At 33.5% G+C, this 25,580-nt stretch overlaps 3 protein-coding genes across 6 annotated transcripts; 2 read left to right on the top strand and 1 right to left on the bottom strand.

Moving 5' to 3' along the window:
- Window positions 1–107: 107 nt before the first annotated feature.
- On the bottom strand, window positions 108–3,698 carry LPAT5 (lysophosphatidyl acyltransferase 5). Of its 3 annotated transcripts, none has more exons than XM_088110006.1 (5): window positions 3,450–3,698; window positions 2,911–3,008; window positions 1,491–2,320; window positions 1,055–1,185; window positions 108–681 (listed from the first exon to the last, which is right to left on the bottom strand). In XM_088110006.1, the coding sequence occupies exons 3-5, from the start codon at window positions 2,060–2,062 to the stop codon at window positions 239–241; spliced, it is 1,146 nt and encodes a 381-aa protein (XP_087966132.1). In that variant the 5' UTR covers window positions 2,063–2,320; window positions 2,911–3,008; window positions 3,450–3,698; the 3' UTR covers window positions 108–238. The 3 variants fall into 3 exon arrangements, with proteins under 3 accessions (XP_087966132.1, XP_087966133.1, XP_047147943.2); XM_088110007.1 differs by having other exon boundaries at window positions 2,911–2,989; XM_047291987.2 differs by lacking the exon at window positions 2,911–3,008.
- A 3,626-nt stretch (window positions 3,699–7,324) lies between these two features.
- Window positions 7,325–18,799, top strand: LOC124820319 (transducin family protein / WD-40 repeat family protein). Of its 2 annotated transcripts, XM_088109290.1 has the most exons (23): window positions 7,325–7,483; window positions 7,597–7,922; window positions 8,075–8,178; window positions 8,391–8,459; window positions 8,881–8,941; window positions 9,045–9,184; window positions 9,744–9,933; window positions 10,226–10,287; window positions 10,728–10,816; window positions 10,947–11,016; window positions 11,103–11,162; window positions 12,257–12,403; window positions 12,509–12,547; window positions 12,665–12,702; window positions 13,506–13,592; window positions 14,017–14,182; window positions 14,363–14,440; window positions 15,001–15,137; window positions 15,529–15,605; window positions 16,248–16,317; window positions 16,938–17,003; window positions 17,747–17,913; window positions 18,458–18,799. In XM_088109290.1, the coding sequence occupies exons 1-22, from the start codon at window positions 7,424–7,426 to the stop codon at window positions 17,879–17,881; spliced, it is 2,271 nt and encodes a 756-aa protein (XP_087965416.1). In that variant the 5' UTR covers window positions 7,325–7,423; the 3' UTR covers window positions 17,882–17,913; window positions 18,458–18,799. The 2 variants fall into 2 exon arrangements, with proteins under 2 accessions (XP_087965416.1, XP_087965415.1); XM_088109289.1 differs by lacking the exon at window positions 18,458–18,799 and having other exon boundaries at window positions 17,747–18,193.
- Window positions 18,800–19,897: 1,098 nt separating this feature from the next.
- LOC124821791 (cytochrome c biogenesis protein family) lies at window positions 19,898–25,466 on the top strand. The gene is made up of 8 exons (XM_047293732.2): window positions 19,898–20,445; window positions 22,466–22,685; window positions 22,766–22,877; window positions 23,489–23,761; window positions 23,841–24,106; window positions 24,196–24,352; window positions 24,422–24,505; window positions 24,756–25,466. The coding sequence occupies exons 1-8, from the start codon at window positions 19,926–19,928 to the stop codon at window positions 24,909–24,911; spliced, it is 1,788 nt and encodes a 595-aa protein (XP_047149688.2). The 5' UTR covers window positions 19,898–19,925; the 3' UTR covers window positions 24,912–25,466.
- The last annotated feature ends 114 nt before the right edge of the window (window positions 25,467–25,580 follow it).

Here is a 25,580-nt window from a genome sequence, read left to right as displayed (position 1 = left end):
TATTTTATTGCTTTGACACGCGAAGATCTTGTTCAGATAAAACCACTGGCACCGAAATATTAATTGTGACAAGAACTTGTTACATATGAAACAGGAAATGGGTGGTATAAAAAACGTAAGACCTGTGAAGTTGCAAATTATGCTTGAGCAACAATAAGCCAAAACGTGGTAATATCAAGTTTCATACTTGTATACTATAACAGCAGTCATACAACAAAAGACAGTACCTTCCACCTATTCATGTATTTGAAAGGTGGTAATTTGATCTCATCTTCAAAAGGGTATGAATGGGCTGTGGCCGAATATTGAAATAGGTGGCTGGAACCAAATAAGCACATACTAGAGACACGTAAAGTTTAAACCAGACAGAGGAAAAACTGTAGTACATGCATGTGCCTGTCACGGCAACAATTGTCATACAATTTAAAATACTCTTCACACCAGAGAGGTCCCTTTGTGTTGCTGGATCAGGAAACTGACCTTGGATTTGAAAATTGGAAAGCAACTGATCCTTCAACTGGAATCTATTTATCAACCAAGTAGACATTTCACTTTCAGATACTGGGATAGTATCGATGGGGATGCAACGAATATGCATATGAACTTCAGAAGGATCCACCCCAAAGACATTGTCCAAGAAAGATGGGCAGCGGTTTTTGTAGCCAATGGTAACATCATAAACTGAATGAAAAGTTACAAGAATTTTAGTGGCAGGATGATATGATTTACAACTGTTACACTTTCAACTTTCTATTGATTGATATCATTGCAAATAACATTATATATGTCATTTTATACAAAAGGAAAAAAAAAGGCTTATTTAATATCTCCTACATTTATCAGGTGGCTTCTACACAAGTTTATTTTCTTGCAAATGCCAAAAGATATAGACAAATGACAATGCTGCAGATTTTGCATTATAGTATCAAAAGGGAAGAGCAAAGTAGCCCATGAACAATTCTTGAAAGAGTACACGGGCTAACTATGAATAAAACTAGTGTTAAACACTTTACCAATAATTATATAGACAGGAAATAAGGACAAACAAGATAACCTGCAGTGAGAGATTCCCTCAGTTCTTGCAAACAGGCGCAGAAGCCCTTTGTCTTTGGAAGTAGAACATTTTTCAGAACTGGTAACCCATGTTCAGCAGCATACTTTTGACTCCGAAGGCACTTTTGGTCACTGCAAGAAAAAAAATTTAACAGAACACACATACAGAGTTACATATGCTACATCAACTCAAACTGGGAGAGAAGATTGTTTAGTTTGAAAGTAACCATTTGAAGAGTGGTGACAGCATATTTTTTTCCTAACTTGTTTTATGGATGTTTCAAGAGAAAAATAGCAAGATTATCAACTTAAATAAACCTGACTTTTTATGCCAGAATAGCAATGATCATGATCAAAGATATTTAACAGTGTATCAACAAAGATTTAGCTGATGATTGCCATTAGGTAAAAAGAAAAGGCATTGGCAAGTTTCTTACGTAAAATCAGTGCCTTCTGGGAAAAGAGCAAGCCAGAGAGGATCTTGTGGATCATTGAATGTTGAAAGCATACGGCGCATGATTGACTCATCTGCCTCCCACTTTCTTTCCACTGGGATGAACTCTAGTATGTGAAATGACCAACCAAAAACTGGAAGTCTCATCAAGCTGCTCTTAAGTATATATTTTATATATCCAAGGCATCCCTTCCTCAAGGCAAGGTCCCATAAATACATCCAATCAACCTCAGTTCTATGATTTGCGATCAGTAAGATCCGTTCTCTCGAAGGAACATCATCTCCAGAAAACACAACTTTAGTCTTGTTGATCTTTTCAAACAGAAAGGGCCACAAGGCAAGCCAGGCACCAAAGAAAAAGGAAGTTGCTCTCCTGCTGTAACGGACACTAAAAAGTCGAACTATAACAGCACTTATAAAGCCAAAGAACACTAACATTATAAATGCTGTTGAAAGCAGAACCAGTAGACACACCAGACCCCTTAAAATTCTCAATGGTGCTAGAGCCTGATACTTTGCTCCAAAACATGAACTTGCAGGTGTATGAACAGCCATATCCTATATCAAAAGCAATCACAGAATACAAGAGGAAAATACTGCACTGCCTCTTCCAGAATTGCCTCCTCAATCAATAGACCAAATATAAGATATCAATGATCCTGGATTGGCAAAACAGAAAGAATTGCTCTGGCAACTGGGTTTCTGGTAGTGACGCTGACCAAAACAGCTGGACTCTGCCAGCTGTTTTGACCTTGTAGTTGATGACTCAATAAGAGAATGATCTTTGACAATTTTGGTACAAAATGAATGCACCTGAAAGAAAGTCCAGCATATCTTTACCATGAAGGACATCGAGTATCATGAAGCATGAAAGTGGAGAACAAAAGAAATCAAAAAAAGAAAGCCTACACATTACTAATAGAGAACAATTTCAGCATATGCAAAATAAAAAATGGTAAGGTATTACTACTTGTAATAACTTGACTAAAAGAAGATCAAGGAGTAAATAAACAGTGATCTTAAGAAAAATCAACCTTTCCATAAAGCCCATGTATGAGGGAAACATATGCAACGAATAGAAAGGATGCCAGAGTAACATTCTTTTCCAGCTGGGCCAAAATAATTCAATTGTTTGACAACACTATATACTATACTATAGGAAAGACAATCAAAGCATCCAGCATGTGTGATGTGTTAGAGTAGCAACGAGATAAGTAGCTTATGATGCAAAAGGGGTTTGCTGTGGGGAAAATCAACCAACTTTGTTATCACAATAATAACACCACTGTTTGGATAAGTTATAAGAGGAGAGTGTGGGAGCATGAGAGAAACATTTGTTCTATATCATAAAGACATGATGCACTAAAATCGGGATTTTACCACCAACTAAGACACAAACTCACATCCAAATGTATGACTAGACGGCATCTTTCCTTGTCCTTTATTTCTGGTGATCCTTGCAACAAGGCGCCATGGAAACCCCTATGTAGGTCAAGTCAAACTTCACCCAAATAAAGACACAATCTCCCTCAATCTCAACATACGGTAACATCAGATAGGGAACAAAAACATAAACATGATTAAAACAGATAAAAATGGCATGCATCCAGCATCCTAGAAATACATAACATTATGATACCAAGAATGATCACAGCTAAAAAAAACACGACCACTTGGGACACTGTTGACGACCTTGTGTATAAAACAAAACCACATTATGCAGAAAGGATATTTTCTTCTTTTTTGCCATTTTAGAAAATAAGGGACAAGATGGATGAAGCCCCATTTCCAAAAACCTTACATTTGCACACACTGTTATACAAGCTCGGATCTTTTTTAATTAAAAGCTTATAATTTTGGAAAAGAACACTGATCTCTTGCAAAGTTGGAAAACAGCAAAACCTCTGAGGTGTAATGATGCAATGAGGCTGAACATCCTCACCTTTGATCAATGTTGTGGCACTTTTTCGGCCCCAGAAAGACACTGAGTGATATCAACAAAACACAAGGTGAAAAGTGAGGTTGCAGCTGGTTTGGTTGAACGGTGAGATTGGATAGAAGTTAGAAGCAAGGTGTAGAATGTGGGTAGGGGAGTGTTCTTCCTGCAATAATAGTACCCTCATCTCCACTATTGATGTTTCGAGTTTAACAAAATACACAGTACTGGTGAAAGAAAAGCCTCCAAAATCTAGGAAACTACAAAGCGTGCCACCTGCTTTCACGGTACGTTTTAATGTTCTAAAGAAGTTTCATTTTTTTCAATACACTGCTAACTAAAATCTGTACGTTGTTATTATTTGAAATAAGCTTTTTATTAAATAATCTTTTCACCACTAATCTCATATATTCAATTAGAATAAAATAATATTATTATGAAATATGTATTGCTTCTTTTAACGTTTTAAATATCTTAAATACGTTTTGTAAAAAATGTTTTTTCCTCTAAAATTTAAACACATTTTTCTAGATTTATTATGCGGATGATTTTGACAATTTTTTTTCTTGTTTGTAATTGATGTCGAATGTGTTTATGATTGTCTTAACAATAGAAAATGATAGTTAGGAGTTGAAGGATTAACAGAGACTTGGTAACAGATATGATGATGTTCGTTTGCAGTGGTAAAAGCGATTTTGGGAAATGTTAAAAGCTTTTTTCTTTGTTAACATGTTAACTCATTGTTTTGAAGAGTCTAGTTGGTTCTGGATAATGAAGTGAGACAAGTAAGTTTTACATTTTTCTGAATTTTAAAGAGTAGAAAAAGAAAGAAAAAGACTCCTAATATATGTGTTTTATATTTAGTTATGAAATAATTTATTTGATTCTCGTAATATCAATTTTTTTTAATCTTTTTATTAATATGAGATACATATAAAAATAACACATCTTTTTATATTTATATATTTGTTATATTTATTGTACATACTCGCCTTAATTTATAAATTTAAAAATAATAATATAGTTGTCTTAAAATATTGAAAATAATGATAAATATATTTTCATTACTATTTATAATATATGTCAACATAATTTATTAATATTTTATTTATAAGTTGAATAAATAGTTAATTTCATAATATATATATATATATATATATATAAATTATTTTTATTTGATATTATTTATTATTGTCATATTATCCACCTATTTTTATTAACTTAAACATTATAAAGTTTTTATATGTGAATTTTTCTTCCACTTCTATTATCAAACTTGAATTAACGTCGATCTAAACTAGAAATCAGACTATTAAAATCTTTCATTTTACCTTTAAGACTATTCAACGAATTGATATATGAACATTTAGCATTTACTTTCTTAAAATTACTACTACAAAAATCACGTAGAACAATCAACGTCGAATTTTCTCAATATAACGACGTTAAACAAGTTCAATCAAATATCAACAAACAAGTTCAACCAAACAACAACAAACAAGTTCAACAAAAACAAAAAAAAAAATAAGCACGTAAGTTCTTCAAAACGAAAACTAACATTCAAAAGGTGAGTTCATCGGAATAAAGTTTCGTCACCAGTGAGAGAGAAAGCAGAATGCGCCTATGAAGGACAAGAGCACAAAAATAATCAATTAAAACAAACAAAAATCATTCACAAAGTAGTTAATTGACATGCATTTGTATCAAATGAAAGAAAGATTACATGTGATGCTCGGTAAACTTCGTACGAGAAAAGTTTGAGAAGAGAAGAGGGCATCGCGCGCTAAGATAAAGTGAATGAATTTTCAATCTCCTGCTCAATTTTTTATTGAATTCACTAACATTTTGATGTCGAATTTAAAGGGCATTCGACATTTTATATCCTTTTACGTTAAATTACAATTCTAAACGATGTTTAGTAATTGCATTTATTTACAAAAATGCTACTGCTCATTTTTAACGCTGGCTATTATGTTGACACTGAACGCGTGACGTTATACATTGTTTTTGTACAAGTGAATCAAGTAAAATTTTTCCCACCATATTATGTATAATGGATAGTCATAAACTATTTATAATGTATGGTATCCAACCAAACATGCTTTTGAAATTGTAATACTCACTTAGCATCATGCTCAGATTGCTTTCCTAACCTTAAAGGAATTACTTCACTCTCTTAATTGGTCCACAATTGTGTGCATCACATCATTCATCAATGCTTTTTCCACATCTATCATATCCAAATACTCATCCTTTAATGACAATGACAAAACTTTATTAGTCGTCTCCTCAAATCCTTTGATTAACTAATTCATTATCTTTGACCTAAACCTTTTAGCTAATTTTTTAACATTTGTATCATCATAGGAACTTCTGCTAAACCTAATTCTAGTGAGTCATGACAAAGTTACTCCTTCCTCTTGGTTTTGGCTATGATCATGACTATGGTAAACTAATGTCTTTTTTTGTTATTGCAATATTGTGAAGTGAAATGTGTAGTTGTGATGTCATTCATAAATTGCACGAGGTGAATCATGTTGTCATCATTGAAGATGATGTCCAATGATGAGATAATAGAGAAAATTCATATTATCGTGCTTATACATATTATTGAGTTTACCAATAGCTTCATCTATACAAATAACATATCTTAAACTAATATCACATATAAAACAAGGTGTTGGATTTAATCAACACACATCAACAAGACAACTTTAAACGAGTAAATGAACCTCGATAACATTTGAAACACGACTCCAAACAAGAGACAAAGTCCTAATACAAACTCAAGTTGAAAGATAACTAAATGTCAAAATGTTTAAAAATACTAAGATTTAAAAAATATATGAGGATTAAACTATGTTCGAATTGAAAAATATATCTCAATACAAAGACGTCTAAAAGCGCCTAAAAGCACTCAAGTTGAGATACATCTTAATATAAAAGTCTCATGTCGAAACACATCAAAATTTAAAAGCGTCTCAGGTCGAAAGACGTTAAAATTCAAAATGTGTAACAATACTACAATTTAATATAACAGCATAACTGGTTAAATTTGGCTTTATTTCATTGTTTTTAAGAAACACAATTTATTGCATACAAGTCAAAAGAAATACTTTTACATTTTCATTATATAATTATAAGTTATTAATACCAATCTAATGCTAGATTATTAATTCGTCGATTGTAAACTTGTTACATATCATAAAACATATTATAAAGTTTGTTCACCTATAAACACATTCAGTTTTCACCTTATTTTTATTTTTCGAGTTTTGAGAGCTCATGTACATATAAAGCATATTATAATTAAATTTCATTCATAACTATTGTAAAGGAATTTTTCCTTTTTGATGCACATGTTTTTCTTTTTTTTTTCTTTCACTCTTTAAATTAATTTTCTTTAAATTAAAATAATTATTTTATCTATTTTACTATTTTGTATTATTTTTATAAAATTTAATCATTATTTTATTTGAATATTTTTTAAACTAAAATAACTACTTTTAATACTTTTATGTAAATAATAATAAAAACAGTTATTATTATTTTTATCATAAAAGCGAACACCCATGATTTTACTAATATTTTTTAATTACAGTAAATTATCATTTAAGATTACTTTTAACTATTAACTATTGAAAACATATTTCTACAAATATTAAAAGTGAACTTATTTACAATGATAAAAATATACATTGATAATGACTGTTAAAATAATTATCGATTAACAAAAAAAATAAATATAAACCAATGCATTTTAAAAAATAATTCTATTTGATCTCAAAATAACCTCCTAAAATAAAACTTTTTATTTTATCTCTCCGTGGACTCAAAGAAGTGAACTCTGTAGCCCAAAACACGAAAAAGAAAAAGAAAAACTGAAATAAAAAGGAAGTAAAACAAGAGAAGCAAGGAAGCATTTTTCTGTGTTATGTGTAGCGATCCTCAAACCTTCTCTCTTCTTTCATAACATTCAAATGGACATTGATTTCAAAGACTACCAATTGCGCTGCGAGCTTCGGGGCCACGAAGACGATGTAAGATTTATCTTTCAAATCTTCACGTAAAATCCTCAAACATCCAAAACTCAAACACCGTCGTTTTCTCTTTTCCCTTTTCATTTCAATTTGCATTGATTGGTTGAATTCAGGTTCGCGGAATATGCGTTTGCGGCAGCGAGGCCATTGCGACCTCGTCGAGGGACCGGTCGGTTAGGTTGTGGTCTCTGGACAGCAACCGCAAGTTCGTAAGTTCCAAGATTCTTTTGGGGCACACGAGCTTTGTGGGACCCTTGGCATGGATTCCCTCGAATTCGGAGTTTCCGCTTGGTGGGATTGTGTCTGGCGGCATGGACACTCTGGTCTTTGTCTGGGACTTGAACACTGGTGAGAAGGTTCATACTCTCAAAGGCCATCAGTTGCAGGTCACTGGCATTGTGTTTGATGAAGGGGATGTTGTGTCCTCTTCTGTTGATTGGTAGGGTTTTCGTTTTTTTTTAACAATATCAATTCTTTTTATTCTAGTTCGTTTTCAGTTTGCTTGGATTCCTTGTTTCAAAGTCTTCTAAAAGTTGAAACTGATTTTGCTTCAATTTTGATCCATTTTTTGCACTCTTCACTGCTGCGTAGTACCTTAAGGCGGTGGAGAAATGGGCAAACTGTAGAGACGTGGGAAGCTCACAAGGCACCAGTCCAAGCAGTTATAAAGTTGCCATCAGGAGAGTTTGTTACTGGTAGGCATAGTATAGTATAGCTACTCGTTAATTCATTTGGCAGGAATTTTTTTTATTACCCTTTGTCAGTTTATAGTAATGTTCGAAAGCGAGAATTTATACTTGGGTTTTTGCCTACGTGTAGTGAGATCTTGTTACCTATAAGGCTTTTATTTTATGGGAATGATATGGAGTGAATTAAGTTTGTTAAACTTATGGTCTCACAATTTTAGGTTCAAGTGACAGTACTTTAAAGCTTTGGAGAGGAAAAACTTGCGTACATACCTTTGAAGGACATTCAGGTTTGTTTTCCTGTGTTTCGACATGCATGTTGTATTTTAATCTTTTATCTTTTTTAAGAAATTTAATTTGTTTCTTTATGCATGTTCGTTGTAATTTTTAGATCTTCCTTATACATTTCTTTGGGCGGTGAGGAATTTATAATTTGATGTTGAAGTTTAATATATTGCTTGTCATATTTGTGAGTGGATTTTATCTTGTAAACGTATTATCTTATCAAATTGGTCGTTTTCTGCCAATTTGGCTTGTGTTTTCGAAATAAATGAACGTCCGAGAGGTTGTAAGCTTGTAGCAATCATGCTACCTTGGTAACATGTTTTAGCAGTCATACTATATTCTTTTATGTCTTTAGGGACTACATTCCCTTCCACCTGTTGTTGTTAATGTATCTGCTAATGCTGATGACCTTTGAGGAGTGTACAGATACAGTTCGTGGCTTGTCTGTGATGTCTGGTCTTGGAATCCTATCTGCATCCCATGACGGGTAGGTTCATGTCTACACAAACTCCTCTTGATCTAATTAGTGAATCCCTGGTTGTGCTTCAGAAAATATACGTGCCTTGCCTTTCTTGTTTTTGTTGTTACAGTTCTCTTAGATTATGGGCAGTAAGTGGTGAAGTGTTAATGGAGATGGTTGGTCATACTGCTATTGTTTATTCAGTTGATTCACATGCATCGGGACTTATTGTCAGTGGTAGCGAAGATCGTTTTGCCAAAGTTTGGAAAGGTAATACCTTTTTATCGCTTCTCATGAATCGTGACAGAGATCATATGGAATATTATCAGCATACATTACTTCAGTGACAATAATAAAAACTTACGAGTTTAATGGCCCTGGTTCAGTTTTGGGAGTTCTAAGTGAGCTACAAAATTAATGTCGGTGTTTGGTCTTCAGGAAGTTTAAGGGAAGGCATTTTTGGAGGGGGCGTGTGTCTTCTATTGTTTCTTATGTTTAGAAAACTATAATCAGTTATATTATATTTCATTTGCCATAAATTTTACAATTCACAGGTTTGGGTTTAGGTCAATATCCACAATTTCGCAACTGTTTTTTCAAATATAAATTATTTTTTACAAGAGTACAAGTTTTATTTTGTACTGTCATATGAAGAGACCTTTCTCTTTCATTTTCACCATTCAACTTGCCATGTACATGAATCTTCCAAGGTTGTAAGAAGCTCAAAGGCATCAATTTTACTTCACCGGGCTATTATTTCGGTTTTTTGCCTTAAGTTATGTATCTCTGGTTTGAAATTACAGACTTTTTTCTCTTGAAACTTTTCCAGATGGAGTTTGTGTTCAGAGCATAGAACATCCTGGTTGTGTTTGGGATGCAAAGTTTATGGAAAATGGGGATATTGTGACAGCATGTTCAGATGGAGTCGTACGCATTTGGACTGTAGATCAGAATAATGTTGCTGAACAGCATGAGCTTGATTTATACACTTCACAACTTTCTCTATACAAATCTAGTAGGTATGTTTATTTTATTTGGTCGTCAGAATGTGCTGGCTACTCCTTTGTAACATCAGTTTTTCCTTTTCTTGTCTATCCATATTGATAATTTCTTAACCAAGATTTTCACTTGACCATGGTAATATATGGTTCATTTCTCCTTGGTGAATAAATGACTTCCGTTTCATGTGAACATTTTACAACTTGAAAATCCATTTTTTTTAATTTTAATCTATATATATTATGTTATGCTTGGATTAGCTATGTCTTGCTATTATTGATGAACTCAGCTTGATCTGTTTAATTTTGCTAGGAAGAGGGTTGGAGGATTGAAATTAGAAGAGTTACCAGGCTTGGAGGCACTAAAGATCCCGGGTATACTTTTAACTGTTTTTCTCTTTAAATTCCATTTAGCATGAGCATTACCCCTTACCCCCACCATTTGTTTCTTCTTTTGGAGTGTTGGAATCGGGGTTGGGGAGACAGATATAATTTGCAAGAAATGGCATCACATTGGTTGAAGATTGCTCATCTTTGTAAATCAGATGCTATTTTCAGCTTTGAATGTCTTTTCAGATAGGAGAGCCAAGCTTGATTGAATGAAATTGTAGCATTAAATGAGTCATAACTTATAGGTTTTCCACAGTTCTGTTATACCTGTTGGCTAATGACATTCTGTAATTTATACATTTGCATGATACGTGGTTAGAGAATGAACATCCCCTCCTCTTTTTAACTGTGTTATAACTTTCTTGCATTTCGAGCACTCGTCTTTGACATGGTTTCTGTTTTAAGCATCTTCTGGTTCTTAACAGGAACAACTGATGGCCAGACAAAAATAGTGAGAGAGGGGGATAATGGGGTGGCATATGGATGGAACAAGAGAGAACAGAAGTGGGATAAAGTAATTCCCTCTGTTCTATATTTTGTATTTCACTTAAACTATCTCTGTTGCCTAATTGAAATCCAAGTTACAGTGGCAAATATAGATGATATTATAAGATTTTTTATTAACAACTCTCGTTTACTTAAAGATCGGTGAAGTTGTTGATGGACCTGAGGAATCAAATCGCCAACTGTTTGATGGTATTCAGTATGATTATGGTCAGTTTTCTTTGCTTCCCTGAACACTTAATTAGCTTTGCCTTCTGCAGATTCATTTCTTATAAACTTTGCCTGTGTTTATTCAGTGTTTGATGTGGATATTGGTGATGGTATGCCTATCCGTAAGCTTCCATACAATCGATCAGGTACATGTTTTTACCTACAGGCAGCATGTTTAATCCTGATTTAATAATGAACAGACTCACTTTCTTGTGCCACATCAGGAGAAGTTATCTTGTTGTTCTATGAATGTTTTGGAATAGTGACTTTAACTGACTTAATAGGGTCAGTAGAAACGTATTAATTATTATTTCATTAATTTCTTATATGTGTATAATTCAACTATGAAAACTTGGAGAAGTAGATGGATTTATTCATATTCCACTAGAAAATCTGGATTGTGTAGCATGAACTACTCTGGTCCAAGTTATCAAAACTGTTACGGTAGATTGCATCAGTTTCTAGAATGTATGCGCGTGTGTGCATACTTGGTCAATGTACTAATGAAAATAAAGCAGTTGTTTTGCCCTGTCCTGTATAGAAAAAAATGAGGTGTGGTAGTAAAATAGCACTCAAATATTTTTGTTTTCCTTGCATTTGATTTTCGCTTATGCTCTGAAGTATGGAGTCACAGTACTTAAGATAGTAGAGAGATATTTATGAAGAAGAGAATGTGTCAATCTTTTCAAAATATTTGTCCCTTTGTCTGATGTGAATATACCATCCTCTTTTATGAGTGGTTTAATTATTAGGACCTTGAAAGATTAATGTGGTTTCTACAACATCATTTTGATGTACTTATCCATTAAGCTTTATAGGACACTTTCTTGCCCATTTTATGCTTTAAGCCTTCTTGTCACTTGCAATTGTTTGTTTTATTTGACCCATGCAAGATGGTAAGAATTTTATGCTTGTGAATGAAAATTGCCGACTAATAAATAAAACTTTATTATTGTCAATCTTTTCAAAATATTTGTCCCTTTGTCTGATGTGAATATACCATCCTCTTTTATGAGTGGTTTAATTATTAGGACCTTGAAAGATTAATGTGGTTTCTACAACATCATTTTGATGTACTTATCCATTAAGCTTTATAGGACACTTTCTTGCCCATTTTATGCTTTAAGCCTTCTTGTCACTTGCAATTGTTTGTCTTATTTGACCCATGCAAGATGGTAAGAATTTTATGCCTGTGAATGAAAATTGCTGACTAATAAATAAAACTTTAATATGTCTCCAGATAATCCATATGATGTTGCTGATAAATGGCTACTCAAGGAGAATCTTCCACTTTCTTTTCGTGAACAAGTTGTACAGTTCATTCTTCAAAATACCGGACAAAACAATGTTACTTTTGATGCCTCATTTCGTGATCCCTATACTGGCTGTAAGAATAGTGTTTGTTAAATAACAGAATTGATGGTGGTTAATGACGTCCATTATCCTTGTAGTCCTCCTTTTTTACTTAATTGCTTTTTACTTTCTGTTTCAGCCCATGCTTACGTACCAGGACAACCTTCTCATTTGTCTGGTAATGAAAATTCAGCTTTATGTTGCCATTCATGAGTTTCATCATGTTCATCTTGTAGTTATCTCATCCTTGTATGACTCATCCAATTTTTTATTTTTTTTTAATATTTAATGACAGATATTTCTGCAAAACCCACTTTCAAGCATATTCCTAAGGTGTGCTTTCATACCCTTTGTATTGGAGGTGGTTGACATATTTTGTCTTGGGGAAATACATTTCAACCTGGGAGTTCTTAAGTCTGGAAAATGCAAATGATCTGTTTTATCTTTTACTTAGTAGTACTTTTTTTTTTCCTTTTTATTAAAATAAAAAAATGCATTTTTAATTTTTAGCTTGGGTTACATGTTCTGTGGGCAGTTAAAGTCCAGCTATGTAGCAAAGTCCTTGATCCCAGCATGTTATATTTTGTGTGCCCTAACCTAAGTGTAAATTTATGTATAATATTAGCATCTGATCTGGTATGTTGTGGCATAAGCAATTTGTAAATTTTTTACTTTGATGTAATTGTGGTCTATGTATCCTACTGTTTCTTTGTATTAAAGATAGGGATCCCTTGAATTGGTACATGGAGAATATTGCTCTAAATGGAGCTCAATAGGAAGAAATGACTATTAATGTTTCTTGATGATGCCCTTGTTTATTAGTTCCAAATGGGGCTTCACTTTAGAAAATTGGTGTCAAGTAACTCCAAAGTTTTGATTTCATCGTTATTTGGCCTTTATGGTCTTGCTATTATTAGCTCATTTTTACTGCTACTATTACAAGAAGGCCAGCATATCATCTTTATAGAATGTTGCTCAATGGACGAGTAATTTGATTCCATTTGGAAGTGGATGGTACTAAAAGTAGTGTAATAGTTCTTTTAACACAATTTCTGTGAGGAACTTTGTACTTTTTCCCTCTTTGACTTATTATGTAATTTTTTAGCTCATACCCTGTTATTAAATTCTGTTGTCAGAAAGGGATGCTTGTTTTTGATGCTGCTCAGTTTGACGGGATTCTTAAAAAGATTATTGAGTTCAATAATGCATTACAATCTGACCAGGTAGATATGGTAGATGTTTTATTCTTCTTTGGTTATTAATTTGTTATAGATACGGTTAAAATCATATACTTTTGGCCAAAGGAACTTCAAAGTTGCCATGTTCAGGATTGGGGAATGTTTTAATCTTCCATGTCTGCTTTACCCATGATCATTTCGAACTCCAATGTGCTTGTTGATGATGATAACTTAAACTGCCTTTTGATTAAAGACTTGAAATCTGAAGTTTATGATGTCCTTTAATACAACGGACTTAAACATGATTTCCAACTACCTATGAGAAACTCTGCATATGAACTATGTATAAGAATTAATAACAATAAAGCTGCACATTTTAGCAAGTGGGCTTCAACTTTTACGGAGCATACATGAATTCAAAAATAAAGTGTGCTGTGTAAATTGGTTATATTTTTTGAATCTCATGCAGGAAAAGCAGAACTTGTCTTTGACTGAGCTCAATGTTTCCAGACTGGGTGCCATTGTTAAAATTCTGAAAGATACTTCACATTATCATTCTAGTAAATTTGCAGACTCTGATATAGACTTGTTACTGAATCTGCTTCGATCATGGCCTATTGCAATGATATTTCCTGGTTAGTTATTGTCTCTTGTGTTGCTCCTTTTTGTTGTACTTCAAGAAGCTTTTGTTGCTAATTTGAGAAAATCATTGGAATTTCTTTTTTTTTTTCAATTTTTTGTCCTCATTTATATCAGTGAACTTCTCCAGTCTTTAGGAAAATGGTCTCCTTACTTATTGTGCTTTTTCTATGCAGTCATTGATATCATAAGGATGATAGTTCTTCATCCAGATGGGGCTATTTTACTTAACAAGCATTTTGAAGCAGAAAACGGTATCAATGTTAACCATAATTTTGTTTTCTGACATTAAATTATGATAGCAATCAATAGAATCCCATTTTTTTTTATGTGAAATTGGTCTGAAAATTGAGAGAAGTGAGAACCACTCTAGACTCCCATGCTTGTAGTGTGAGACTCCCGTCCCATACCTTGTAATTGAATCCTAGCATAGTAGCATCTCATCATGCTTCCCCTGCACCAGTGATCACGTGGGCTGTCTGTACACTAACTCTTTGACTAGTCACACGTAAGCATTGTTATGTAAGTGGTACCACCCCACACTGGTTGTTTGCAGTTGACGGAGAAAAGATTTATACCAGTTACTATATATGCTTTCAGAAGTTACCTTAGTAGTTAGTTATCTTTTCTCTCCCTTAGTTTTGTTCCTCCACATTGTGCCCCTTTTGACCCCTTGATTATACACTTTGGTTATCCTTGTCTTTCTACCAGAAATATGACAAGTTCTGATACTCCTTGATCTTGTAGAATATTTTTTTCTCTACCTTCTGCTGGTGTGTAATCTTTCATTGATTTTCTCGTGTGTTATATCCAGACATTATAGTGGAAGTGATTAAGAAAGTCACTGTAAGTCCGACAATTCCTGCGAATCTGTTGACCAGCATTCGTGCTGTGACTAATCTCTTCAGGAATTCATGCTACTACAATTGGTTGCAGAAACATCGTAGTGAGGTTAGCACCTCTTAATTGTAATTTTCTTGGAATTTTGAAGAATTTGAAGTGCTTGGTAGACTATCATTATTATAGAATTTTTTTCTTACGCAACATTGCTGTAAAAAAAAAATTCAATTACAGTTAAGTTAAGAAAAAAAGTTCATAAATGCGTACCTTCTGTGATGAGTTTAGAGTTTTTTATTTTTCCTGTGTTCATGTGTTTTTAGTGATATTCATTAATTTGAAGATATACTTCTCAATGTCTTTTGATAATTTTTCACAATTCATCTCTACTGACAGGTGTCAATTCATTAATTCAATGACCAGGGCTATCTTATATTGTTATTTTTGCTTTACAAAATTCATTTCTGAAGGACTACAATTCTTTGTTCATCTTTTACTTGGGCAGATACTTGACGCTTTCTCAAGTTGTAGTTCATCTCCAAACAAAAATTTGCAGTTGTCATACTCTACCTTGTTACTAAAGTAAGTCCTTTGTTTGGGACAAATGATCTAGTCTTATCTTGACTATAAGTTAGTGAACATTGTTTTGGAAAAAAAATTTATATGATCAATTATTATTATTTGGCTGACATAATTCCACTATTATTTTTTCATCTAGATTTAATTTCTTTTGTAATTTTAGTTTACCTTTTGGAAGTTCACTCTCTTTCTCTCTCTCTCTCTCTCTCTCTCTCTCTCTCTCTCTCTCTCTCTCTCTCTCTGTGTGTGTGTGTGTGTGTCTGTCTTTTGGTTGTGTTAATTCCAAATAGAAGATACTGTCTCTATGTTCAGGTGCTGAAGTGCTTTAGTGCTTTCTGGTTCTTTTCTTACCTCTTCCCACTCCAAGAAAATAAAAGAAAGATCAAATGAATTCTATTATCTTTGTGGGTGAAAAAAATGGAAGCGAGGGTAATTGGCATATGATTTCTTTTTTGCTTGGTTTGTCACTCTACTTCACCATCCTGCTGCATGAACAAAAGTATAGATACGAAAAGTGGTGGTGGCTTTTATGTATTTAGATCTCAGTTCACATTTTATCATTGCAGCTATTTTCCCTTTAGAAATGCAATATTAATAGTCCAAAATTTAAGTATGCAGTAACTTTTTCTTATGTGGTCCTCGCAGTTATGCTGTGCTGTTGATTGAATCAAATGATCAAGAAGGTCAATCTCAAGTTCTATCAGCAGCTCTTGAGGTATTGCTTATACTGTTTTTACCTAGCTATGACAATTGCCACTACATCCCCAAACCTTCTACTAGGTTAATTTGACTTTATCAATTCCATTAGTCTCTGTCAAAAAACAAGATTTCAATAAAATCATTTAGGACAAGGTCTTTTAAATTATTCCTCCTTTTTCTTCAGTATTCCTTCTAGGCTTCTACTCTTGTTAATTAGATTATCTTGGACTCTCTCCCTCCTCTTACTGTTGGCTCTATTGTTCCTTTCACATGATCAAACCGCTTGTAGGACAATCTTTGGGTCTATTATACTTGTCTTGTAGAATTTCAAAATCAAGGCTTGAGGGACGTCGCAACTACAATGACATCTAAAAAATTTGTTAATGTCATCTAATTAGTGCAAATTTCTAGCCCTAAACAATGTTAATTTTTGTTATAATAAACCTGCATTTCTCATGCACTGCCATATTCCCCATAAATGGAAAACCTCCAAATTGAAAGCTTCTTTCTCCACACTTGATTAAAAAGGACCTAGTCAGTGTTGATTTACATTTTGTACGCGTCTGGATTATTCAAAATCAAATATCCTACCTTCAGATGTTATTATTTCTAAACTACGCATTTTGTTTTTTGTAGCTTGCCGAGGATGAAAATGTGGAAGTTGATTCCAAATTTCGTGCTTTGGTTGCTGTTGGATCTCTGGTAATTTTTAGTTTTCATCTGATGTCTTGTGTTTGATAACATTCTTTTGTATCTATATAAGGCAAACTGTTCTAAATGTTACATTTCAGTGTCATTTGAATACGCGGTTTTGCATGTTTGTTAATATCTGCTTTTGTGATTACAGATTTTCCAAATCTATATGTCCGTTGTTACTGTTACATATCTTGTATTTGTGCATAAATTCAATTTCTTTTATTGAGGATGGAAGCCAAGCCAGTCTGCATTTGTGTCCCAACTCTGTGACTGTATGATTTTTGCCTATTTGTTACAATTTACTCTTTTTTTTTTAAACCCAATAATCCAATCCTTTTATCACACTATTCTACTCTCGCTGCTACTCAACCTTTTTGCAAATTATTTTGGCTGCAGGTGTGTTTCATATCCTATTCAGTGGATCACCTTTGTCTTAAAGACACGATTTACTTGAATAAGATATGACATTATGTTAATATATACTATACTACGGGTCTAGAATAAAAACTAACACTTTGTTTATTACGAAATCCTGAGCTAACAATTTCAAAAACATCCTTCTTTGTGTGTCTAAATATTTATATATGCAGACAATCCATGAATCTGGGAAACTAATAAGGAAGGTTATTATTCAACAAAATTTCACGCTAGACAATATTTTTTTTATGATAAACTCATGTGCTTTGAAGCATATCTACCTCTAAATATCTTCACTCAATTTTTTTATTTGTCTAATCTTCTTCAAACAGATGCTTAAGGGTCTCGTCAGAAAAATAGCTCTGGATTTTGATGTTTTAAACATTGCAAAAGCAGCTAAGGGTTCTAAGGATGCCAAGATTGCTGAAGTCGGATCTGACATTGAGCTGTTAACAAAGCAGACCTGAAATGGTGTTCCGCTCCTCCAAATAAAATGAAGGTAAAAAGAAGAACGATTTACGCCCATGTTAGTGCCCCGTACCAGGCACATGCACACAAGGTTCCTTTTTTTTTATTGTTCTTGGCGTTGTCTTTGGGGGTGAGGGTCAAAGCATCTGGTCTAGACTTCTTTGGAAACGGAAATTATTCAGTGTACAGCATTTCTAAATCATTTTCCAAATTCTGTCGCATATATATTGAATTTTCAGCTTCATTCAAAATTCAATTTGGTACATATTGTATTATTTTCATTATCTACATGTTCACCCTCCATTCTTTTACTACTAGACTCCATCATGATCATCATGGAAAATAGAATGGAAGTCTGGCTTGGGATAAAATCTTGTCATCATACATACCAAGTATGGGAGAGAACCGTCAATTGAGCTTTAAGTTTGTGTAATATTTCGTTCTGAGTAACCAAGTTTCATATAAAATAAAATTCATAACGATAATCAAATTATCAAACTTCGTTAGTTCCTGCCAGGTGGGGGCACTTTTGAACACGCAATCATACTGTTAATTTGCATTTTCTGTATTTGCAGGATTACTTTTTGTACTAAAAGGATGTCAGCAACCAATATCACTGTTTAGAGTGTAAAACTGTCATCTTTTTGTATTTAAAAACAAGGAGCTCTTTCATTTTAGAAGATTCATCGAAAGTGGCTCAGCAGCAGTAACCTACAATTACAGATTTCCACTCCCTACTGAGATAATTATAGTTGAAAAACCATGAGACGTTTATCAGATAGATTGTGTAAGCCAATTGAGCAATCGAGAACATTATAGTCTTTTTTTATAATTTGCTTTAATTTTAGGTTATTAGTTATTTAACATTTGGGGATGTGAATGAAGTGTGTGTGCTACCAGCGTGTTTGTTTTTTCTATTTAAGAGTGCACGTTTTGGTCTTATCCATCAAACAGATTCTATTTAAGAGTGCACGTTTTGGTCTTATCCATCAAACAGACGGACCATGCCCGAACTAAAAAATTTCTTTTTAATGTCTGTTGTGTTCAATAATTTAAACTATCAAATGTTTTAACATGGTTTATATATGAATATGTAATTAATGATTCCTATACTTTATTTATAATCACACATCCCAAAAAGTGGAAGTTATCCAATTATAGATTAATCTTGATTGGTTAATACTTTTCGATTATCTTGTATTTTTTTTAATATTTACGAAGTATTTTGTATATCTTTTTGAATATTTACGAACTATGAGTACATTTAACGTGTGTGAAATATGAAAAACTCAATATATTTAAGGAAATTTAATGATAATTTATAAGTGTACTCGTTAAAAAAAATGAATCGTTAATTTCTAGAACTGTACTGTTGATAATTTTAATAGGTATTTTTTGAAACTATCATTTACCGACTTAACAAATTGTCTTTCTATTGTGAGTACTTTTGTCACTTAAAACTTTATGTATGGCCTTATAGTTTACTTATTAAAATGATTCTTGATCTTTAGAGAAGTCTTTCCTTTCAACCGCACTTTAAATAATAATTTTAAAAAGTTGGTAATTAAAGTGATTATACTTTAATATTTTATTTTTCCTCTTCTTTTTGGTTTTAAATAATTTTTTAAATTTAATTTATATGCAATGTGATATTAAATATAATTTATTCTTGTTATCACTTTCTTTTCTTTAATATATTGCCACAGTAAAAAGTAAAGGGAAGGAATTAACTTCCTCTACCACCTGTAACTTTTATCATATAAAAATTTACTAATCTAATAATTGAACCTATGATATTATCTTAATAATGATGAAGTATGTAAACTTTTATATAATTTGAATTTTATATCTATATAATCTTATAATCAAAACTTGCTTATATTTGAAAAACTCATTTTTTTTTGTTACAGAAAAATCTAGATTAAGAAAAAGGTGCCTTATAAAATGAAAAAAAAGAGTACCAACAAGAATAACAATAATATTTGTTTTCCCAAGAAAAACTATTATGTGCAGTAAGTTCATGTTTATTATTTTATATATTATATGGAAATATCTAGCATATGGATAAAGAAACTGCTGTGGTCGTTATGGGTCACACGCAGAGAGCTAATCACGAATCCTCAACACAGAGTGTTCCTAAAGTTTGGATCCATGAAGGCTTTCAGTGCCATAAATTCCACAAATCCATGTCTTCCCAATACCCATTTCCTCAAAGTCCCTATCTTTCATCCCTTCTTCAAATTCAATCCATTCGGTCATGCTGCAAACAGAACTCACAAGCTTCCATTCACCATCAGCTGCAAGCTGAAAAGCTCCCAAGATGTCGAAAACAAAGGGAAGAGCGTGTCCCAGAAGATTGTCTTATCAGAAGCTTCCTCTCCACCACTCACTGAGGATGATGGCACCAATGGTGACACTGGGGATGTTCCACAGAGCTCAAAGAAAAAAAAGGGAGGCCCTTTTGGGTTGCTCAACATGCTCAGAAGAAAGACTTTGCAGATTCTCTCTAGTTTGCCATTGGCTATTGCGGACATGTTTGCTGCTGCTGCTTTGATGGCTTTGGGTATGCATATATGCTTCACTTTTCCTCTTTTCTTTCTATTACCATCAATTAACCATATGTTACCTTTGCTTCAATGATAAGTCATTAGTATGTATCAAGTATCCAAACCTATCCGATATTTTTCTTCATTAAACATTCCATTTTGTAAGATATACAAACATTCTCAATTGGTTAAGAGAATTTTAGGGAAAATATAATTAATGCATCATTCAACTAAAACTATCTTACAGCAAATTTCTGAGGAAAAATGTTATGATGTAGGGAGTAATTTTGTATTTTGGGTAATGTAAAAACTGTGTTTTTATATATTTAAAGTGTCATTCTTTAAAGTTTTTATATTTTATTTAGCTATAATTTTTGAAGTTTAAGACGACATTAATTATTATTAAGTTATTAGACCTTCATACCTTATCTAATCTATAATTAATTTAAATATAGACATAGAAAGAATAAACAATTTTAATATTTTCATGAAAGTTTGTTGTTGATTTATATGTAAAAAGAAGGTTTAATCCTATACTACATCCCTATTTATGTACGAATGTCTCAATTGGGTCCTCGTTTTTTAAAGTGTATCAAAATGGTCCTTAATTTTGAAAATTGATATCAATTGAGTCCTTTCCGTTAAGTTGGCTGGACGGCGTTAAAAAAAATTGATGAGTGGATGCTGAGATGACGAACAAACGCTCGTCCACCAGCGAACGAACGCTCGTCCACCAGCGAACGAACGCTCGTCCACCAGCGAACGAACGCTCATCCATCAGCGAACGAACGCTCGTCCATCAGCGAACGAACGCTCGTCGACCACCGAACGAACGGTATTCCAGTGTGGAACGAACGGTCGTCCAGCAGGTCGACGAGCGTTCGTTCTATGGTGGACGAGCGTTCGTTCGCTGATGGACGAGCGTTCGTTCGCTGGTGGACGAGCGTTCGTTCGTCATCTCAGCATCCACTCATCAATTTTTTTAACGCCGTCCAGCCAACTTAACGGAAAGGACTCAATTGATATCAATTTTCAAAATTAAGGACCATTTTGATACACTTTAAAAAAACGAGGACCCAATTGAGACATTCGTACATAAATAGGGATGTAGTATAGGATTAAACCTAAAAAGAACGAAATGAGTACCATTTTGTAACTGTTAGTAGAAGAGGAGATGAAAACATGAAATGTCTACTGGAAACCAACAAATGGTGGTCTTTGTGGATTCCATCTATGCTTATTATGATGAAACCAATTCCTAGAAGATAATTGATTATTACTTTTCTTGATTCTATTTCAGTTCCTTTTTCTCAAATTCAATGGACTCTTTTTAGATTCTTGAATTAAGAGTATTCCTTAATTGAGATTCTTACTTTTTCCCTCTCTTTTGTAACTGCAATAACAAGAAGATTAAAGTATACAAGTATAGAACTTTGAGTGAACAATCCTAACTTTTCTTTCCTAAGTGTATTCTAGAAGATTAACATCACAATCCTTTTAGAGACAATGGGCATGCGAAGAAAAAACTCATTCATCAAACTTAGTAGAGAAAAAATATTAATTTTTCTATAAGCTAAATTAGCTTATGTCTCAGTTAAAACAATAATTTTATTGTAACTAATACAAAAATAGCTTCTACAAATTATAAGTTATTTTTAGTTTATAGAATAATTGATTTCACTTTCATTCTAGTTTTTCTATTCATGTATATGATAAGTTTGTTCAAATGAACCAAACATCTTTTACTTCTTTTGCTACATATAAAATCATGATCATATAGCTCATGCCCAATTATTTTATTGGTGGTGTGCGCTGGAAGTCACAATGTTCTCTGTATAAATATTTGCACGTTTATCCTTGTTTCTATTTAGAGGATTGATGATGAAGCAGAAGCAGAAGCTCCTGAAATTTTTGGGAGATCTTATGATGGCTTAAGGGGTGCCATTGTAACTTTACACACTATCACTTGAATTTTCTGTGACTGCAAAATGTGCTTTAATATGATCACAATGACTTAAACTTATGCTTCTATGCCAGGAACAATTATTGAACAAGGTGAAGCTCCTGACTTTTATATCCAGAAATACCCTGAAGATGATCCTGTCTTTGGATTTTTTACTTGGAGATGGATTCTCGCCCTTGGTTTTGATCACATGTTTTCGTCCCCTGTATTTCTTGGAGTGTTGGCTCTCCTGGGGGCATCCCTCATGGCCTGCACATACACAACTCAACTCCCCCTCATCACGGTTTCAAGAAGGTTTGTTTCTCACTTTTATCTATCCATAATGCCTGAGTTGAGAAGTTTCTTTTCCACTGAAGGCCTAAATTGTTCCATAGATGGTCATTTTTGCATTCAGCTGAGGCTATACGCAAGCAAGAATTTTCAGAATCATTGCCAAGAGCATCAATCCAAGATGTTGGTACTCTTTTGATGGGAGCTGGATACGAGGTTGTAGTTCCCCTACTCATGTTCAACTATTTGCTTTTCCTTATATCCTATAGAATCAAACATTCCATTAGACATATTTAGGAAATGATCTTTTATTAACCAACAACAGTAACAACAAAACATTATATCAGTTAGTGAGACTGACTACATGCTTTACATAACTTTACTGGAGTCAGTTAAAGGCCAAATTATCAATAATATACTTACTCATCATAAGATCTCTGTTAACAATTCCCTTCAATGTCTTTATGGGTTTCCCTCTTCACAGACTCAAAAACCATGCAATACTCTTTTTACCAGTGTGTCTAGTGATCTCCTTTGCACATGTTAAGACCACTTTAACTGATTTTTTTGCAATCTTTCATCAATCGGTGCCACACCATGCCTCATCATACGCAATCATTTTATGTTTTGTCTTTTATATATATATATAACTGTTCACAAATCTATCTATCTTACATTCTCATCCTTGCTCTTCCAACCTTTTTCCTGTTGTGATGTTATCCCTTTAAAATCTAATATTCACTACCATAAAATATTCATTCTCATTGTTACTGGCCAACAATGAACTTGAATATATTTGGGCTGATAAAGTGCAATTTGGATGATAGGTATTCTTGAAAGGACCATCTTTATATGCCTTTAAAGGACTTGCAGGTAGGTTGGCCCCTGTTGGAGTTCATATAGCACTGTTACTTGTAATGGCTGGAGGAACTGTTAGTGCTGCTGGGAGCTTCAGAGGTTCGGTCACTGTGCCCCAGGGGCTGAATTTTGTTGTTGGTGATGTTCTGGTTCCTTCTGGCTTTCTCTCCTCTCCAACTGAGGCTTTTAATACAGAGATTCATGTCAACAGATTCTCAATGGATTATTATGAGAGTGGAGAGGTAAAAGAGATTTTTGTTTTCTATGAAATTGTCATAATGATACTTGAAAAGGTCAGTAAAATGTTGATTTATTTTACAGGTTTCACAGTTCTACACTGATCTTTCCCTTCGTAACATGGATGGGAAAGAAGTAATGAGGAAGACAATCAGTGTAAATGATCCTTTAAGATACGGTGGTATCACCATATATCAAACAGATTGGAGTATTTCGGCTCTGCAAATTCTTAAGGATAATGAAGGACCCTATAACTTGGCTATGGCACCTTTACAGATCAATGGAGATAAGAAACTTTTTGGTACTTTTCTACCGGTTGGAGATATTAACTCTACTGACGTTAAGGGAATGTAAGTTTTTGGAAATTAGGTGTGATACCAAAACATCATCTTCATCTCTTCTCATCCCTTTTACTTTCTTGTGTTGTGTTGAATTTTAGATCTATGCTTGCTCGTGATCTACAATCAATCGTCCTTTATGATAAAGAAGGAAAATTTGTGGGAGTTAGACGCCCTAATTCAAAGCTCCCAATCAATATTGATGGATCAGAAATTGTCATTGTTGATGCAATAGGAAGTAGTGGCTTGGACTTGAAGGTGCCACCTTAAACTAAAAACATTCAGCAGGTGTTTCGACTCTGTCATTAACTCGTTTTATTTATACAGACTGATCCAGGTGTGCCAGTTGTATATGCTGGATTTGGTGCTCTAATGATCACTACTTGCATCAGCTATTTATCTCATTCACAGGTGAATTTTCTTCCAATTGTTTGACATTGTCCATTCTCTCTCCATGTGATAATGGCGTTTTTTTCTGACGAAGAAACAAGTGATGGTGACTTTTGGCTAAATAATATTGCTATATCATCTGAAATTTTCCTTTCAAGAAAATGTCAATGTCAATGTAGCACATACATTTTTTAACAAATAGCATGATTCATTTGACCAGGACTGAAAAATTGCATATTATTGACCGTCAATTTTTTATTGGTCAACTCAGATATGGGCTTTACAAGATGGAACAACAGTCTTCATTGGAGGAAAGACAAACAGAGCAAAGATGGAGTTTCCGGAGGAGATGAACCTCTTACTTGATAAAGTCCCCGAAATTGTTGAATCAACTCTGTCTAAGCAAGCTGATAGCATTAGTGGTTAGCTTGAGACATCAAGATGGGTAAAGTTGCTCTTCAGTTGGATGACTGCAACTTATAATGGATTATTATGATCAATTTGGATAAATTCGTTCATTAACACTTACAGAAAAGAAAACAAAAAGTAAATGAATCAAACTTATGAATTAAAATCAACTTATGCATCTCAAACTTTTTGCAAGCTTTTCATTACTTTTTTCAAAAGTTGGGGATGTTTTGGTTGATTTTATCATCTCGAATAAGTTTAGTTCATTTCACTTCTTTATTTCTTGTTCATAAGTAGTTATTGCAAATTTTATCCAATTAGACCTATATAGAAGTGATAGAGTACTTTGGCATACAAATACATGAACTCCATCAATGAAGTGCCCTGTTTACTTGATCAGCCAAGGATTTTACAAATGCTCGAAGGATGCCTTCCAGAAGCAACTCAAGAAAACTTTTACAGTTATATTGCATGACCTTATTTAGATACATACTCAGTTCAACATACATGTATATTTCCTGTAATTTTTTTTGCTATAGAGCCAGTTTAATCAATATTCATATGTCTTGTGTTATTTTAGCTCCTCATTGAACAGAGAATCAAGTAGAATTAGAAATTTTTTTCATAAACATGATCCACAAAATATTCCGAAACCCACAAGCAAAATATATATCTATATGCTCGCGGA

This window comes from Vigna umbellata, chromosome 3 (assembly GCF_029865625.1).
Source record: "Vigna umbellata cultivar VRB3 chromosome 3, Vumbellata_1.0, whole genome shotgun sequence".
NCBI lineage: Eukaryota > Viridiplantae > Streptophyta > Magnoliopsida > Fabales > Fabaceae > Vigna > Vigna umbellata.
Note: the sequence above shows the minus strand (reverse complement) of the source record. Positions and strands in the feature narration are given on the sequence as shown.